At 38.5% G+C, this 18,741-nt stretch overlaps 1 protein-coding gene across 8 annotated transcripts in view; it reads left to right on the top strand.

Annotated features, from left to right (window-relative positions):
- The window catches only part of NF1 (neurofibromin 1), a 303,335-nt gene that overhangs the window by 67,009 nt on the left and 217,585 nt on the right, over positions 1–18,741 (top strand). For all 8 annotated transcript variants that reach the window (XM_070061093.2, XM_002718937.6, XM_051825442.3 and 5 more), the window contains exons 4-5: positions 9,142–9,332; positions 18,527–18,633. In XM_070061093.2, coding sequence (XP_069917194.1) covers positions 9,142–9,332; positions 18,527–18,633 — 298 coding nt within the window. The remainder of the gene's footprint in view (positions 1–9,141; positions 9,333–18,526; positions 18,634–18,741) is intronic.

The following is an 18,741-nucleotide window of genomic DNA, read 5'->3' as shown; positions in this document are numbered from 1 at the left end:
GGCCATCCTCCACTGCCTTCCTGGGCCACAGCAGAGAGCTGGACTGGAAGAGGAGCAACCAGGACAGAACCGGCGCCCCAACTGGGACTAGAACCCGGAGTACTGGTGCCGCAGGCAGAGGATTAGCCTAGTGAGCCGCAGCGCTGGCATGAAATTGAAATCTTAAGGAGGAATCAAAATGAAATAAAGAATTCAATAGAACAAATAAAAAATGGAGAGCCTTAAAAAAAAAAAAAAGAATCAGTGAGGCAGAAAAGAGAATATCAGAATACAGAGCATGGGAAGGTATACAGTCAAATGCAAGAAAAGAAGAGGAAATTAGAAATATAAAAACACTGTTGGGAATCTATAGGATACTATTAAAAAAAAAACCTAACATTGGGTTTTAGGAGTCTCTGAAGGCATGGAGAGAGAGAAAGGATTAGAAGGCCTTTTTAAGTGAAATACTAGCGGAAAACTTCCTGGGTTTGGAGAAAGAAAGAGACGTAGAAGTACAGGAAGCACACAGAACTCCCAGTGGACACGACCAGAAAAGATCCTTGCCATGACACATTGTAATCGAACTCACCACAGTGAAACATAAAGAGAAGATTCTAAAATGTGCAAGACAGAAATGCCAGATTACTTTCAGAGGATCTCCAATTAGACTCACAGCAGACTTCTCATCAGAAACCCTACAGGCTAGGAGAGAATGGTGAGATACAGCCCAAGTCCTAAGAGAAAAAAAACTGCCATCTCAGAATATTAAACCCTGCATAGCTCTCATTTGTGAATGAAGGTGAAACAAAGACCTTTCAAAACAAACAGAAAATGGAAGAATTTGTAAGCACTTGTCTAGCCCTGCAAAAGATGTTTAAAGATGTTTACACACAGAAACACAAAAACATGGTCATTACTACAAAAGAAGGCAAAGGAAAAAAATCTCTCAGTAAAAGTTCAAAGGATCACTTTTCAGTTAAATTTAAACACCTAAGAGTAATTGTGTGTTAATCTAAGAGTTCAACCAATAGAACTGAAAAGTGATCCCTGTTAAATATATGAGTGGGAATAAGAGAGGGAAGAGATGTACAGTTTGGAACATGCTCAGTCAGACTTGCCCCAAACGGTAGAGTTAGAAATGTACCGGGAATTCCAATTCAATCCCATCAAGGTGGCATGTACCAATGCCATCTCACTAGTCAAAGTGATCAGTTTCAGCTCACAATTGATCATAATGATAGGATTAAGAGTCAAAGGGACCACATAAACAAGACTAGTGTCTACTAATACTAACTCATAGAATTAAAAAGGAGAGAACGATCCAACATGGGAAGCAGGATACACAGCAGACTCATAGAATGGCAGATGTCCTAAACAGCACTCTGGCCTCAGAATTAGCCCTTAAGGCATTCGGATCTGGCTAAAGAGCCCATGAGAGAATTTTAGGCATGGAAAGCCAAGACACTCTGGAAAAAAAAAAAAAAGGCAAGATCTCTGTCAGTGAGATCTCAGTGGAAAGAACAGTCCATCAAAGAAAGAGGTACCTTTCTCTGAAGGTAGGAGATAACTTCCAATTTGACTATGACCTTGTCTAAATAAGATCAGAGTTGGCGAACTCAAGAGGCTTCCATAGCCTTGGCAACTCATGACAAGAGCCTGGGGTGATTACTGACGCCATAAACAAGAGTGTCAATTTGTTAAGTCCACAACAGGAGTCACTGTGCACTTACTTCTCACGTAATATCTCTGTCCTTAATGTGTTGTACAATGTGAATTAATGCTATAAATAATACTCAAACAGTATTTTATACTTCGTGTATCTGTGTGGGTGCAAACTGTTGAAATCTTTACTTAATATGTATTAAATTGATCTTCTGTATATAAAGATAATTGAAAATGATTCTCGGCTGGCACCATGGCTCACTTGGCTAATCTTCTGCCTGTGGCGCCAGCACCCTGGGTTCTAGTCCCGGTTGGGGCACTGGATTCTGTCCTGGTTGCTCCTCTTCCAGTCCAGCTCTCTGCTGTGGCCCAGGAGTGCAGTGGAGGATGGCCAAAGTTCTTGGGCCCTGCACCCGCATGGGAGACAGGAGGAAGCACCTGGCTCCTGGCTTTGGATCGGCGTGGTGCGCTGGCCACAGTGTACTAGCCATAGTGGCCATTTGGGGGGCAAGCCAATGGAAGGAAGACCTTTCTCTCTCTCTCTCTCTCTCTCTCTTTCACTGTATAATTCTACCTGTCAATAAATAAATAAATAAATAAATTAAAAAGAAAATCTTGATGTGAATGAAATGGGAGAGGCAGCGGGAGATGGTAGGGTTGTGAGTGGGAGGGAAGTTATGGGGGGGAAAAAGCCTCTGTAATCCAAAAGCTGTAGTTTGGAAATTTATATTTATTAAATAAAAGTTTAAAAAAATTCAAAGGAAATTCAAAGTAAAAAATAGAAATATTTTTGGAGAAATGGTAGGGTAAAGTCGTTACTAATCAATAGTCACATTGAATGTAAATGGCATCAACTCTCCAGTTAAAATACAGACTGGCTGATGGATTAAAAAATAAAACCCATGTATTTGCTGCTTACAAGCAACACATCTCACCAACAAAGATGCATGCAGACTGAAATTGGAAGGTTGGAAAAAGTGTCCCATGCTAACAGAAACCAAAAAAGAACTGGCAAAGCAACTTAATATCAGACAAAATAGACTTTAACACAAAAACTGTTAAGAGAGACAAAGAGGGGCACTATATAATGATTAAGGGATCAATTCAACAGGAAGATGTAACTATTTATAAACGTATATGCATTTAATTACTGGGAGCCTGGTTATTTAAAAGATGTGTTAAGAGATTTAAAGGGGGACTTAGACTCCAATACAATAGTACTGGGGGACTTCAGTACTCCACTTTCAGCAATGGACAGATCAACCAGATAGAAAATTAACAAGGAAACAGCAGATTTAATCGACACCATAGACCAAATGTATCTAACAGATATCTACAGAACTTTTCATCCTACAGTTGGAGGATACACATTCTCCTCAGCAGTGCATGGAACTTTCTCTAGGATTGACCATCTACTAGGCCATAAAGCAAGTCTCAGCAAATTAAAAAATAATCAAAATCATACCATGCATCTCCTTGGAGCACAATGGAATAACACTGGAAAACAGCAACTCAGGAATCTCTAGAGCATGTGCAAACACATGGAGACTAAACAACATGCTCCTGAATGAACAGTGGGTCATAGAAGAAATCAAAAGAGAAATCAACAACTGTCTGGAATAAATGAAGATAACAGCACAACATATCAAAACTTATGGGATACAGCAAAATCAGTGTTAAGAGGAAAGTTTATAGCAATAGGTGCCTACATTAAGAATTGGAAAAGCACCAAATAAATGACCTATCAGTGCTTCTCAAGGATATAGAAAATCTATAGCAAACCAACCTGAAAACTAGTAGAAGAAAAGAAATAATTAAAATTATAGAAAAAGTAACAAAATTGAATAAAAAAGTTACAAAATATCAGTAAAACCAAGAGCTGGTTTTTTGAAAGAAAAAAAAAAAGAAAATTGACGCACCATTGGCCACACTAACCAAAAAAAGGAGAAAAGACCCAAATCAATAAAATTAGAGATGAAAAAGGGAATGTAACAACAGATACCACAAAAATAAAAGGAGTCATCAGAAATTACTCTAAAGAGTTCTATGCCAACAAACTGAGAAATCTACCAGAAATGGATAGATTCCTGTACATACACAACCTACCTAAATTGAACCATGATGAAACAGAAAACCTAAATAGATCCATAACTAAGACAGAAATTGAATCAAGACAATCAAGAAATTTATGACAAACCATGGCCAACCCAAGGAAAACCCAAGCCCTCCCAACAAAGTAAAGCCCAGGATTGGATGGATTCTATGCTGAATTCTACCAGACATTTAAAGAAGAACTAACTCCAGTTCTTCTCAAGCTATTCAAAACAATTGAAAGAGAGGAAATCCTCCCAAATTCTTTTACGAAGCCAGCATCACCTTAATTCCTAAACCTGACAAAGATGCAGCAGAGAAAGAGAATTACAGACCAAGTTCCCTGATGAACATAGATGCAGAAATCTTCAATAAAATTCTAGCCAATAGAATCCAACAATACATCAGAAAGATCATCACCCAGTCCAAGTGGGATTTATCCATGGTATGCAGGGATGGTTCAGTGTTCGCAAATCAATCAATGTGATACACCACATTAGCAAACTGCAGAAGAAAAACCATATGATTATCACAATAGATGCAGAGAGAGCATTTGATAAAATACAACACCCTTTCATGATGAAAACTCTAAGCAAACTGGGTATAGAAGGAACATTCTTCAACACAATTTATGACAAACTCATGGCCAGCATCCTATTGAATTGGGAAAAGTTGGAAGCATTTCCACTGAGATCTGGTACCAGACATGGATGCCAAATCTCATCATTACTATTCAATATAGTACTGGAAATTTTAGCTAGAACTATTAAGCAAGGAAAATAAGTCAAATGGAAACAAATTGGGAAGGAAGAAGTCAAACTATCCCTCTTTGCAGATGATATGATTATTTAGGAGATCCAACGAACTCTACTAAGAGACTATTGGAACTCATAGAAGAGTTTGACAAAGTAGCAGGATATAAAATCAGTACACAAAAATCAACAGCCTGTGTATACACAGATAATGTCATGGCTGAGAAAGAACCTCTAAGATCAATCCCATTCACAATAGTTACAAAAACAATCAAATACCTTGGAATAAACTTAACCAAGGATGTCAAAGATCTCTACGGTGAGAATTACAAAATTTAAAAAATAAACAGAAGAAGATACAAAAAAATGGAAAAATCTTCCATGTTCATGATTGGAAGAATCATTATAATCAAAATGTCCATTCTTCAAAAGCAATTTACAGACTAATGTGATACCAATCCAATAACCAAAGACATTCTTCTCAGATCTGGAAAAAATGTAGCTGAAGTTCATATGGAGGAACAGGAGACCTTGAATAGCTAAAGCAATCTTCTACAAAAAAAACAGCCTGAGGCATCACAATACCAGATTTCAAGATATACTACAAAGCAGTTATAATCAAAACAGAATGGTACTGGTACAGAAACAGATGGATAGACCAATGGAACAGAATGGAAATACCAGAAATCCATCCGAACATCTACAGCCAACTTGTATTTGATCAAGGAGCTAAAACCAATTCCTGGAGCAAGGACAGTTTCTTCAACAAATGGTGCTGGGAAAACTGGATTTCTACATGCGGAAGTATGAAGCAAGACCCCTACCTTACACCTTACACAAAAATCCATTCAACATGGATTAAAGATCGAAACCTACGACCGGCGCCATCAAATTATTAGAGAACAGCGGAGAAACCCTGAAAGATATAGGCACAGGCAAAGATTTCTTGAATTGACCCCAGAGGCACAGGCAGTCAAAGCCAGAATAACAATTGAGATTACATCAAATTGAGAAGTTTCTGTTCTGCAAAAGAAACAGTCAGGAAAGTGAAGAGGCAGCTGACAGAATAGGAGAAAATATTTGCAGATTATGCAACTGATAAAGGATTAATAACCAGAATCCACAAAGAGATCAAGAAACTCTACCACAACAAAACAAACAACCCACTTAAGCGATGGGCCAAGGATGTACATAGACATTTTTCAAAAGAATAAATCCAAACAGCCAACATACACATGAAAAAGTGTTCAGGATCACTAGCCATCAGGGAAATGCAAATCAAAACCACAATGAAGTTTCATCTCACCCCAGTTAGAATGGCTTATATACAGAAATCAACTAACAACATATGCTGGTAAGGAAGTGGGGAAAAAGCACACAAATCCACTGTTGGTGGGAATGCAAACTGGTAAGGCACTGTGGATGATAGTTTGTAAATACCTCAGAAATCTGAATATAGCCCTACCACATGACCCAGCCATCCCACTCCATGGAATTTACCCAAAGGAAATTAAATTGGCAAATAAAAGAGCTGTCTGCACCTCAGTGTTTATTGCAGCTCAATTCACAATAGCTAAGACATGGAATCAGCCTAAATGCCCATCTATTGTAGACAGGATAACGAAATTATGGGATATGTGCTCTATGGAATACTACACAGCGGTAAAAAAAAATGAAATCCAGTCATTTGCAAAACAATGGAGGAATCTGGAAAACATCATGCTGAGTGAAATAAGCCAGTCCCAAAGGGACAGATATCATATGTTGTCCCTGAGAGTTAATTGTTAAATTAACAACAGGAGTCACTGTGAACTAACTTCCCATGTAGGACCTCTATCGTCAGTGAGTTGTATTATGACAGTTAACTATAAAACTAGTTCTCAAAAATTTGTGTGTGTGTGTGTGTGTGTGCAAACTGTTGAAATCTTTACTTAGTATAGAGTTGGTCTTCTGTGTACAAAGTTAACTGAAAATATATTTTTTTTAACTTTTATTTAATGAATATAGATTTCCAAAGTACAGCTTATGGACTACATTGGCTTCCTCCCACCCCCCGTGAAAATATATCTTAATGGAGAATGGGACTGGGACGGAGAGAGGGAGGAGGAGGAAGGGTGGGAGTGTGGGTGGGAGGGCAGGTCTGGTGGACAGAGTAACTATATCCCTAAAGTTGTACTTATTAAATTTGTATTCCTTAAAAAATAAATTAAAAAAGTGTTTCTAGATTTAAATCGCTCTAATTCTTCTTGGTACATGGTGGGAGTTTATAGTCTTAGAAATACAAAAATACTTGATTTTAAAGATCTGTTTATTCCATGTGTATTAGAGTGAACTGATTTCTTATATTCTGTCTTCCTTTGGCATAAAATTCAGAATTTTTCTTTTATCTCTTCCATATATCTTACAGTTCTTTATAGGAAACTTGATGCAAGGGACTTGAATATGTGAGGACTGATCATATGGTGAGAAGAGAGGGAATGGGCAGAAGTGTTTGAGGAAGGGTTGGGGTAAGGAGTTGGAAAAATAATATATTCACAAAATATGTATCCTAGTCAAGCCTATTGGCCACAAAGTCTATGCATAATATTTTAAACTCTTAAGTTGACTTTTGGCCATATTCTAAAATTGTGGAATGCTAAGTTCCTACTTAAATTGAGAATGAGTGAATTGTTTTAGTTTGGTGCTGTTAATTTGTGATATGCTGTTGTTCATTTACAAAATGAAGCAAAAGAGTTATTAAACGGATGATGGAGTTGAGATGGTGGGTGATTTTTAAACCTCTCTCTCAAATCAGTACTTTGCAGTGTTTTGTGAATTACTAGCATATTAACTACACCATTATTGAATGATGTTAGTGTGGCTTGTTGCCTGTTTCAGTTCCACAGATTTTCTCCACTGACATTTGTGAGTGTAATGGTAAATACATTTTGGATGATGATCAGATATTACTGGCCCCTGTTTGATTTAATTCTCTTTGGAAATATCCTGGAACTGAAATGCTAATAAGTGGACATGGCACAACTTATATGATGCGTAAAATATGTATTATCTTGCTTTGCTCTACTATTGAAAATGTATTTTAAAAAATTAAATTTACAGTTTAAAAATACTGCTCATCATATTATTGAACAGTTGTTTTCTTGAGTTGCCATCCGTGATTTTGTGGATGTCTCTTGATTCTCATTTTTAGATCAGAATAAGTTGAGGCAGTTTAAGAACTTAGTCTACATGTACATGTGTCTGTTACTAGTTGAAATAGTATGCAAAAGAGAATACTTATTAATACCATAAAATTTTTTAGAATCTGAGGAATCTTAATGCGTTATTTGAAACATGTAATACTTTTCTGACTTTTATTTATTAATTGACATTAGTTTCCACATCTATATTGTTCTGTTAGTCTGTATGCAAAAAATCACAGAATCAAGTATAGCACACAGTTGTACAGATTTTTGTGTTTTTTTTTTTTGCCATCTTTCTCAGTATCATCAGAATTGATATTCATATATGGAATCCACATTTGTTGAGTGAAATAATGAGGTGGAACAGTGTATTTTCAGGATAGTTTATCTGTTGGCTATTTGTTAATTGTATTTATTTTGCAAAGTAGAGATCTCAGTATTAACCCCAAAGTTCTCAAACTTAGTGTCATTAATAAGGGACCACCTGACATCTTGTGCTCCTCATGTGGTGTAATATGAACTGTGCTGAATTGCTTAAAGTGTTTAACCTGAATCCAATCAGACTACTCAGCTTAAATTCCAGCTTACATAAAAGATAGTAACAAGTTTCATGTCTAGGAAAGAATCAAAGCAAAAATATGGAATATTCTGTCAGACAGCTGGTGCAATTTTTAAGTCATTTCATGGAAAATAAAAGTAATGTGTGGGGACTGCTGAAGAATACAGTAACTAAAGGAATATAACCATCATGCTGCAATCTGAACCTTGTTTGAATCCTGGTTGAAATTTTTAAAAAAGCTACAAACATAAAAGATGTTTTGGGGGAAGTTCTGAAATTTGAATACAGATTGGATATTGGATGATACAAAAGAGCTGTTTATTTTTCTGTAGTGTGTTACTTGAATTGAAATTATATTGGGAAAAGCCCTTAACTTTAAGAGATATTGAAGTATGTATATAGAAATAGTATTATGTTTATAACTTATTTTGAGATGATTCAACCCAAACAAAATTATTCCTAGTAAGCAATACCTGTTTTGGTCAGCCTGCACAAAGGCAGGTGTGATCGCCCACCAAAGAATTTATCTGGGTGTTAAGACAGATTACTCATACTCATTGGTGACTGCACTGTGACAAATTTATTTAGAACTCAGCAAACTAAGAATTCCCAGGAAGGGAAGGAAGTGCTTATTTGATGACTAAGGGAGCCAACAGGAGTGGGGCACTAGTGAGACTGACTGGGAGAATGGACTATAGTTGTGATTACAGGGTGAAGGATGGAACTGTGCTTTTTTTGTTAGACTACCTATAGATAGAAGTAACAAATATGAAGAAATGTTAACCATTGGATGGAGATGATGGATATATGGGTGTTTATTTTTCTCTTTCAGCTCTTCTGTGTGTTAGAAAATTTTCATAAGAATGTTTACAGGTAAAATTAAGAAGGATTTAGAATTATGTGATTTGTATTTTAGCAACCAAAGGATACAATGAGATTAGATGAGACGATGCTGGTTAAACAGTTGCTGCCAGAAATCTGCCATTTTCTTCACACCTGTCGTGAAGGAAACCAGCATGCAGCTGAACTTCGGAATTCTGCCTCTGGGGTTTTATTTTCTCTCAGCTGCAACAACTTCAATGCAGTCTTTAGTCGAATTTCAACCAGGTTAGTGTATAAATCCACATAATTGCAAAGTAGCATGCAGCAGAAAGTGGGCTGCGTGCTAACTGTATGTACCAATGTGTTAAGTGTATGTACCACTCTCTCATTTATTGAATATTTTCAGCATATACTATGCTGTCCTATCCTGACAGTAACCTTGGGAGGTAGCCGATATTTGCTCCTTTTTGCAGGTAAGCAAACTAGGATCCCATAGAGTTAAGGAGATATGCCTAATGAGACAGGACCTCAAATTTCTCAGTCTGGCTTCAGAATCTGTATAGTTTCATTATACCAGTTGTATATCTGTACTTCTGTTTTAGCCATATTTTGATAAAATCCTTTGTATACTAAATACTGTATGCCTTACAATTTTATTGTATGGGCAGACATTTGGTGCAATGGTTAAGAAGTTGCTTGGGGGTCCAGTGCTGTGGTGTAGCAGGTAAAGCTGCCACCTACAGTGCCAGCATCCCATATGGGCGCTGGTTTGAGTCCCGGCTGCTCCACTTCATGACCCAGCTCTCTGCTATGGCCTGGGAAAGCAGTAGAAGATGGCCCAAGTGCTTGGGCCCCTGTACCCGCGTGGGAGACTGGGAAGAAGCTCCTGGTTTCTGGCTTCAGATCAGCGCAGCTCCAGCTGTTGCAGCCAACTGCGGAGTGAACCAGCAGATGGAAGCCCTCTCTCTCTCTCTGCCTCTCCTTCTCTGTGTAACTCTGACTTTCAAATAAATAAATCTTAAAAAAAAAAAAAAAAAAAAAAAGGTTGCTTGGGATGCTTGCATCTCATATGGTAGTGCCTGGGTCAAGTCCCAAGCTCCCTGGGAATGCATACCCTGGGATGCAGCAGATTCTGGCTCAGGTTCCTAGGTGCCTGCTACCCACATGGCTTTGGCCTGGCTTAGCCCTGGCTATTGCTAGCGATGGGGGAGTGCCAGCGAATGGAAGATGTCTCTCTCTCCCTCTGCTTTTCAAATAAAGTGAAAATAATTAAATAAATATATTTCAAGAAACATATCAAAAATATAATTTAAGCTTTAATTAATGATTCAAAATCATTTTGTGAGTGTTACTTGTGATTTACTACAGATAGAGCCTAGATGGTACCTGTGGGGTAGAATCCTGAGATTAGCAAATAACTTTGGAACTTCATTTTGTATAAATGTTGTGGTTTCTCGTACAAATAAAGTTAAATGAGTTCTTAATTATTACAAAATAGGAAGTATAACACAAATCCCTTAGCAATTTAGTGAATTGAAGATTGATACAGGATATTAAAATGATCTGCTTATTGGTGCCTACATTTTTGATTCTGTGAATAATGGACTTGAGTTGGTCAAATTGACTAATTGATTTGTTTTCCAATAAGTGAGAATGAGAATGTGTACTATAACTTGAGAATTTGTGCCATGGTGTTTTGGGGAATTAAGTTAACTTCAAAATCCTGTGATCTTTTTAATAGAAAATGACATTTCTGGCCAGTGCCGCAGCTTACTAGGCTAATCCTCTGCCTGCAGCACCAGCACCCTGGGTTTTAGTTCCGGTCGGGGGCCGGATTCTGTCCTGGTTGCTCTTCCAGTCCAGCTCTGTGCTGTGGCCCGGGAGTGCAGTGGAGGATGGCCCAAGTGCTTGGGCCCTGCACCCGCATGGGAGACCAGGAGGAAGCTCCTAGCTTTGGATCGGTGCAGTGCGCCAGCCATAGCAGCCACTTGGGGGGTGAACCAATGGAAAAGGAAGGCCTTTCTCTCTGTCTCTCACTCCTCTCTCTCTCACTGTCTAACTCTGCCTGTCAAAAAAAAATAATAAATTAAACAAAATTATATTTCTATAATTTTGTTGCTAGGCAACAGTATTTTTCAACTTTAACAGAATTCCTGAACCAAGGAAAATTAAAATTTTATTTAATGGTATATGATTGATAATTTTGGGTAACATTCATATGATAGAACAGTGTTTCCATGAACTGTATTAACATTCTGTATTCTGAGTAATAGTACACTGATTTAACCAGCAAAGTAATAAGTTGTTAGGGAATGGGAAGCTGGGAAATGATTACAAAACAAGCTAACCCACAAAACCAAAACTTTTTTCCATTGAGGTAACTACTAGACCAGCCTCATTGAAACAATCTTGTATTGAAGGTAGAAAATGATCAAAAGAGTGAAATGTGTTTTAACCTACTTCTGAGTTAGTAGCTGAGTAAAATATAAGTATGCCACCTTTGAAAACTCTAGAAATTTTCTAGTCATCAAGTGTTTTGCTTATTGGGCATTGTACAGTACTAGTACATGTGAAAATAGACAACTTTCCTTTATTTCATGACTCCAGTTCACTGTCTATTGTCAGAATATCAGTTGTCTAAAGTTTCCTTAGTTTTCAGGGGGCAGACTGCTCAGAAATGGGATCTATGAAATAACATGTTTCACACAGCTGTATTTGCCTTTTCATTTAGCTAGTGTCAGAAATAGGAGCTGATCTTGTTCACGGATCACTGACCTAAAAGACCATTATGATGGTTTAATTTAGGTGGTTTAATTTAGGTGGAGGCATCTTATGTCATAGCAGTAGGCCCTTAAAAATATGTTACTTAAATGACAGTTTTTTTTCTGAAGATTGATCATATATTTTATATATAATAGATGGATCAGTGTTATGAAGATGTTTTAAGCTTAACTATTATCCTTGCCAACAAATGTTTGTCCTTTTAGATTTTTTGTTTTTATATTTGATTTATGTGTATTTTATTTGAGAAGCACATAGAGACAGAGAGCAAGCTTCCACCCGCTTTTTCCCTCCCTGAATGCCCACAGTAGCTGAGACTAGGCCAGGCTGAAGCCAAGAGGTAGACACTCAATCCTAGTCTTCCATGTGGGTGGCAGGACCACATCAGCCATCAACTGCTGCCTTCGAGGGTGTGCATTAGCAAGAGGCTGGAAGCAGGCGAAGAGCTGGGGCTTCAACCCTGACATTCTGATACAGGATGTGGGCATCCCAGCTGGTGCCTAAACCACCAGACCAGAGGTCTGCCCTTGAGGTTTGCTTTTTATACATGTATTTCTGTCTTTTTCTTTAGGGGAAGATAGGCTCTAGATCTTATGATGGATTTTTTAATCTGCTAAAGTATACCATGTTCTGTGCTCTTTGATGTAGAAGATGAACAGGTTTCTCCACAGAATTACTGTACAACTGCACTAGATGTAGCTGTTTTGTCAGGAAGTGCCCTTCCAGAAGCAGCAGACTTAGTGACTTTAAAAGTTATTTGGTCTTTATAAGTCTACTCTTAAAAAAAAAGATTTATTTTATTTACTTATTTGAAAGGAAGAGCTACAGAGAAGCAGAGGCAGAGAGAGGTCTTTCATCTGCTGGTTCACTCCCCAGATGCAACAGCTGGAGCTGTGCCGATCCAAAGCCAGAAGCCAGGAGCTTCTTCTGGGTTTCCTACGCAGGTGCAGAGGCCCAAGGACTTGGGCCATCTTCTGCTGCTTTCTCAGGTGATAGCAGAGAGCTGGATCAGAAGTGAAGTAGCCAGGAGTTGAACCAGTGCCCATATGGGATATCAGCACTGCAGGCGGTTGCTTTACCTGCTACACCACAGCACTGGTCCCACAAATCTACTTTCAAAAATGATTTCTTAATCTTTTAAAATAGTTTTTGATTTATGTTTTTCATCATTTAAAGCACACTTAATATTCTCTTTAATACTGTTAAATTTTTCTTATATACAATTCACATTTTTAAAAGATTTATTTATGTATTTAAAAGGTAGTTATAGAGATTGATCTTCCATCTACTGGTTCACTCCCCAAATGGCCACAATGGTCAGAGCTGGACCAGGCTGAAGCCAGAAGCTTCTTTCCAGTTCTCCCACTTGGGTACAGGGGCCCAAGGACTTGTGCCATCTGCTGCTGCTTTCCCAGGCTTGTTAGCAGGTTGCTGGATTGGAAGTGGAGCAGTCAGGACTGGAACTGATGCCTGTATGTGGCTTTACTTGCTATGCCTCAACACCAGGCCCCACAATTTACTCTTATTCAGTGAATTCTTTCTGTTTTGTTATCTGTGATTGCAAATCTATCTTTAGTGTGATCTGTATTTTCTTTGGGAATCTTTTTTCCTGAGCTATGGGAGTTTTCCAGTGATAATTTTGCTAGGTGTGGTATCCAGCTCTAACCTTTTTTTTTTTTTTTTTTTAATTTCTCATCCTCAGGCATTATGACTAGTATACATTTGGACCCTACACCCTTATAAAGTAACAGCTTTAAGCCACTTTTTTCCCCTATTCAAAGCTCAGGCAGAGCAGATAAACTTCTTTGTACTGGTTGATTTTATTTCTTCTTTTTGGGAGGGTATCCCATAAACTATTCATGAACTTTGGGGTGTTGTGTTCTGTGCAGTGCCCCAAGTTCTGATCCCTGCATCATCAGTGTGAAGGCTTTTTCCAGTCCAGTGTGGGTGTTAAGCCCCAAACTCCTCGGTTAGGGAGATAAAAACCTCCTTTATGTTCATATGTCTTTGGTTGCAGCGTGAGACTATGCCCTTACTCTGGTGTCCAGTTTCCTCTGCTTCTGAAGCTGGGTGGGTGGGTAGCGTTTTCCTTGGTTTCTGTGCGTGTGAAGACATCTCTGTGTTGTTCAGTCCCCTTGGCCTTTCTGGATGTTGTAGTGTTGGGTTTCTACCTTCGTTTCTTTCGCTCAGTCTATCCCTCATTTTATGTCTGTGCTTCAGAGATGGCATTTGAGCATCACAACATGTCCCTATGTAATAACTGGTCTGTAGAGGGGGTCTAACTTTCCTTCCAGTTTTCACAAACCACAAGTCAGTTCTTCAAAAGTTAGTGTTGCTGACTATGTTGTGTTTTCTAAGGATGCATCCTCCATGTTTCTAAGCTCTTTGTGGCAGCTACGGAATGTTTAGTATGTAAATGAGCGTTGAGGATCTTCTTATTCCCAGCTTGAACTGCTAATCTTTTCTCACCCTGATACCAGTGCTTTAGTGTAAGTGGTTAGAAAACTTTTAATGCTAGTTTTAGGCTGATAGAGGCTAAAGTGAGTGAAATGAGAAATTTGAAAAGAAATACAGTTGATTTCATTTTTATCACCTGAAGATTTAATGTGATAATAAGATCATTTTAAGCTGCTCTAGAAGGGCTGGTGCTGTGGCATAATAGCCTGAGCCTCTGCCTGCCGTGCTGGCATTGACATCCCGTTTGGATGTGGGTTTGTGTCCTAGCTGCTCCTCTTCCAATCCAGCTCTCTGCTATGGCCTGGGAAAGCAGTAGAAGATGGCTCAGGTACTTGGGACCCTGGACCCATGTGGGAGGCTTGGAAGAAGAAGCTCCTGGCTTCTGGCTTCAGATTGGTCCAGCTGTGTCCACTGCAGTCATTTGGGGAGTGAAACAGTGGGTGGAAGAACTTTCTCTTTGTCTCTCCCTCTCTTTGTACTGCTGCCTCTCAGATAAAAATAAAAATCATAAAAAAACCGCACTAGTTAGAATTCAAGTTAATATTATGAATAAGTGCTTTTTCACCACTTCTCTCTTTTGTTGTGTTTATAGGAACTAGTAATTCCTTTGTCCTGTTTATCTTTCTCTGATTTCTATTAATTGAAATAATGAGTAAATCTTATTGGGTGGCACAATTTAATAGGCTAGTGAAAACAGCTTTTGAGAGTCTAATCTTTTTGGTGTTAGTGCAAAATGGAAGGAAATTTGAATTATTTTTATTGAGGCTTAAGTGAATTTCTTTATCAATGAAAAAACATCTACACATTTGTTAAGTGTTAATTTTTTCTTTATTTCTGATAAGTTTATATTCAATGTAAGAGAAGTTTTGGATTTAGAAGGCTTTTTTTTGTATGTTTGTTTAATGATTTATTCATTTATTTGAAAGGCAGGGCTGAGCCAGGTTGAAGTCAGGAGTCCTGAACTCAATCTACGTCATCCACATAGGTGGCAGGGGTTCAGTACTTGTGCCATCTTTTGCTACTTTCCCAGGCATATTAACAAGGAGCTGGCTTGGAACCCATATAGGATACCAGTGTGGCAGGCAGCAGCTTAACCCACTGTGCCACAATGCAAGTCCCTAGAAAGCTTTTAATCTTATGAACTTAGAATCTCTTTTGAAGGAGGATCAAATAATAATACAAATACATTGGCCGGTGCCACAGCTCACTTGGCTAATCCTCCACCTGTGGCGCTGGTACCCTGGTTTCTAGTTCCGGTTGGGGCGCCGGATTCTGTCCCAGTTGCTCCTCTTCCAGTCCAGCTCTCTGCTGTGGCCTGGGAAGGCAGTGGACGATGGCCCAAGTGCTTGGGCCCTGCCTCTGCATGGAAGACCAGGAGGAAGCACCTGGCTCCTAGCTTGAGATCGGCGCAACACACCGGCTGTAGCAGCCATCTGGGGGGTGAACCAACAGAAGGAAGACCTTTCTCTCTGTCTCTCTCTCACACTGTCTAACTCTGCCTGTCAAAAAAAAAAAAAAAAAAAACAAATAATATAAATACATGTACAAGCTGGAAAGGCAAATAAAAAAAAAGGCTTGTCCACTTTTTTAATGCAAAGTAAATGTATCCTGTCAATGTAGGTAAAATATTCATGTTTCTGAAGTCTAATTTATATGAATATAAGTTAATAAAATTAAACTTTATTATATTTTTAGTTTGAAATAGGAATTTTAAATATTTCATTGTAAAGGGGTTGGCGTGCTGTGACGCAACAGGTTAAAGCCCTGGCCTAAAGTGCTGGCATCCTATATGGGTGCCAGTTCTGGTCCTGGCTGCTCCACTTCCCATCCAGCTCTCCACTATGGCCTGGGAAGGTAGTAGAAGATGGCCCAGGATCTTGGGGCCCTGCACCCACGTGGGAGACCCCAGGGGAAGCTCTTGGCTCCTGGCTTCCGATCAGCACAGCTCCAGTTGTTGCGATCATCTGAGGTGTGAAGACCTCTCTCTCTGTCTCTGCCTCTCTCTGTAACTCTGTCTTTCAAATAAATAAATCTTAAAAAAAAATTCATTGTAGAAAACTTAAAAAAATTTGCATAGCAGAGAGAATAGTATTTCAAATCCCTATGTATCTTAACTGTTTCAGCTTTTTGCATGCTTTGATTCTTGATTTATCTCTCCCCTCCTTCTTCAGTACTTTAATGCACACCCCAGTTAGCATATTTTACCTCCATGTATTTCAGTATATAGCTCTAATAATAGATTTTAAAAATGTAACTGTAATACCATGGTCACACCTGGCAAAAAATAAATTCCTTAATATCATCTATTACTAAGTTTGTATTTAATTTTTCCCTATCATTTAAAAAATGGCTCTTCATTTGATTTGTTCAAATCAGGATGCAAAATTATTCATAGTTTGTAATTGATCGGTGTTTCTAGTAAGTCTCTCTTAATCTGTATCATTTCTTTTTTTTTTTTTTTAAAGATTTATTTATTTATTTGGAAGGCAGAGTTACAGAGAGGCAGAGGCAGAGAGAGAGATCTTCCATCCACTGATTCACTCCCCAAATGGTTGCAATGGCTATGCTGGGCTGATCTGAAGCCAGGAGCTTCTTCCAGGTCTCCCACATGCATGCAGGGGCCCAAAGACTTGGGCCATCTTCTACTGCTTTCCCAGGCCACATAGCAGAGAGCTGGTTCAGAGTGGAGCAACTGGGACTCAAACTGGCGCCCATATGGGATGCCGGCACTTCAGGAGACGGCTTTACCTGCTTGCTATGCCACAGCACCAGCCCCTCTATCATTTATTATCTGTCCCTTCCCAATTTTTTTCCATGCTATTTGTTGAACTGGGTTGTATTTGCCTTGTAAAAGTTTCCACATTCTGTAGATGGCTGGGTTTGTGACTGGATTCCTGCGGGTGGACAAGCATACATTCACATGCTCTGTGAGATTCTTATGTCTCATCAGAAAACAGTGCTGTCATCCCAGTTTGATGCTGTGATAGATCGTTTGGTTTGGGTCTTGTAAATATTATCCTTTTCTTGTGAAGTTTCCCATAAAATTTTTATTTGTATGTATGCCTACACTGATGATCGGTGCCTGGATCCATTATTTTGCTGGGGGCTGCAAAATGATAAATTTTTTATTCTAGAATTCATTCTTAAATTTTAAATTGCTATTTTTATAAAACATTTCTGCTTTATTATTTATTCAGTTATATTGCAATACAGTCTATATAAGGAATACACTATGGCTACTTTCTGAGTTGGTTATTTATTTTTAAAAAATTATTTTATTTATTTGAAAGAGTTACAGAGAGAAGTAGAGACACAGAGAGAGGTCATCCATCCCATGGTTCACTCCCCAGATGGCTGCAATGGCTGAAGCTGTGCCAATCCGAAGCCAGGAGCTTCTTCCAGGTTTCCCACATGGGTGCAGGGGTCCACAGACTTAGGCCACCTTCCACTGCTATCTCAGGCCATAGTAGAGAGCTGGATCAGAAGAGGAGCAGCCGGGACTCCATCTGGGTCTCCCATGTGGGTGGCAAGGATCCGAGAACTTGAGTCAATACCTGCTGCATTAGCAGGCAGTTGGATGAAAGTGGAGGAGCTAGGACTTGAACTGGCGTTCTGATAGGGATGCAGGCATTACAAGTGGCAGCTTAACTCACTAGTTGTACCACAGCACCCACCCCAGTTATTCATTTTCCGAATGAGTTGATATCCTAAGAACTGCAGGAGTTTACCTGTGAATTTGTTCTTCAGTATTAATTATTCCTGGCATATGTTTTCAGTTGTTGTGGACCTAAGTCTTTTTTTGCTCAAATTACTCCATTTTAAACAGTTGTATGGCCTTTTAAATGCTTATCTGGATGATCTTTGACAACTCTGATAGTTTTGATAGTTAACTTGTTTTCAGGCTCAAAGTGACCAAGGTTCCTCCTATACATCTCCTGCCTCTATCCTGAAACGAACTAATTTTCCCAGAGAGCCAAATAGGGAATATTGTTTAGGTATCTCATTCTTAAAGATAGGAATCCTAAGTTTACTGGATTATCACTGCTTATTTTATCATCTCCCTTAAATTGTATTCCTGTAGAGTTATATAAGAAATATTTATTCCATTTTTGTTATGTATGTATATATATATATATATATATATCTTCATGAACTCATCTTTAGAGGGAAAACAGCTCTTGAAATCAGAATATTAGAATGTTCTAAGACTTAACCTGATAATTATTTTTGGTTCTTTTCAGGTTACAAGAATTGACTGTTTGTTCAGAAGACAATGTTGATGTTCATGATATAGAATTGTTACAATATATCAATGTGGATTGTGCAAAATTAAAACGACTTCTGAAGGGTAGGTTTCAATAATTGATGTATTTGAAATTAATCACTCTGGGTCAAAAGCTAGAATTATGGATGTAGTAATTGTGTTGAACTAGTACATTGAATTGATTTTTTTTTT

The sequence above is a fragment of the Oryctolagus cuniculus genome, chromosome 17, assembly GCF_051225735.1.
Source record: "Oryctolagus cuniculus isolate XC-2025 breed Fujian yellow rabbit chromosome 17, ASM5122573v1, whole genome shotgun sequence".
Lineage (NCBI taxonomy): Eukaryota > Metazoa > Chordata > Mammalia > Lagomorpha > Leporidae > Oryctolagus > Oryctolagus cuniculus.
This window is presented reverse-complemented; position numbering and strand designations above follow the sequence as displayed.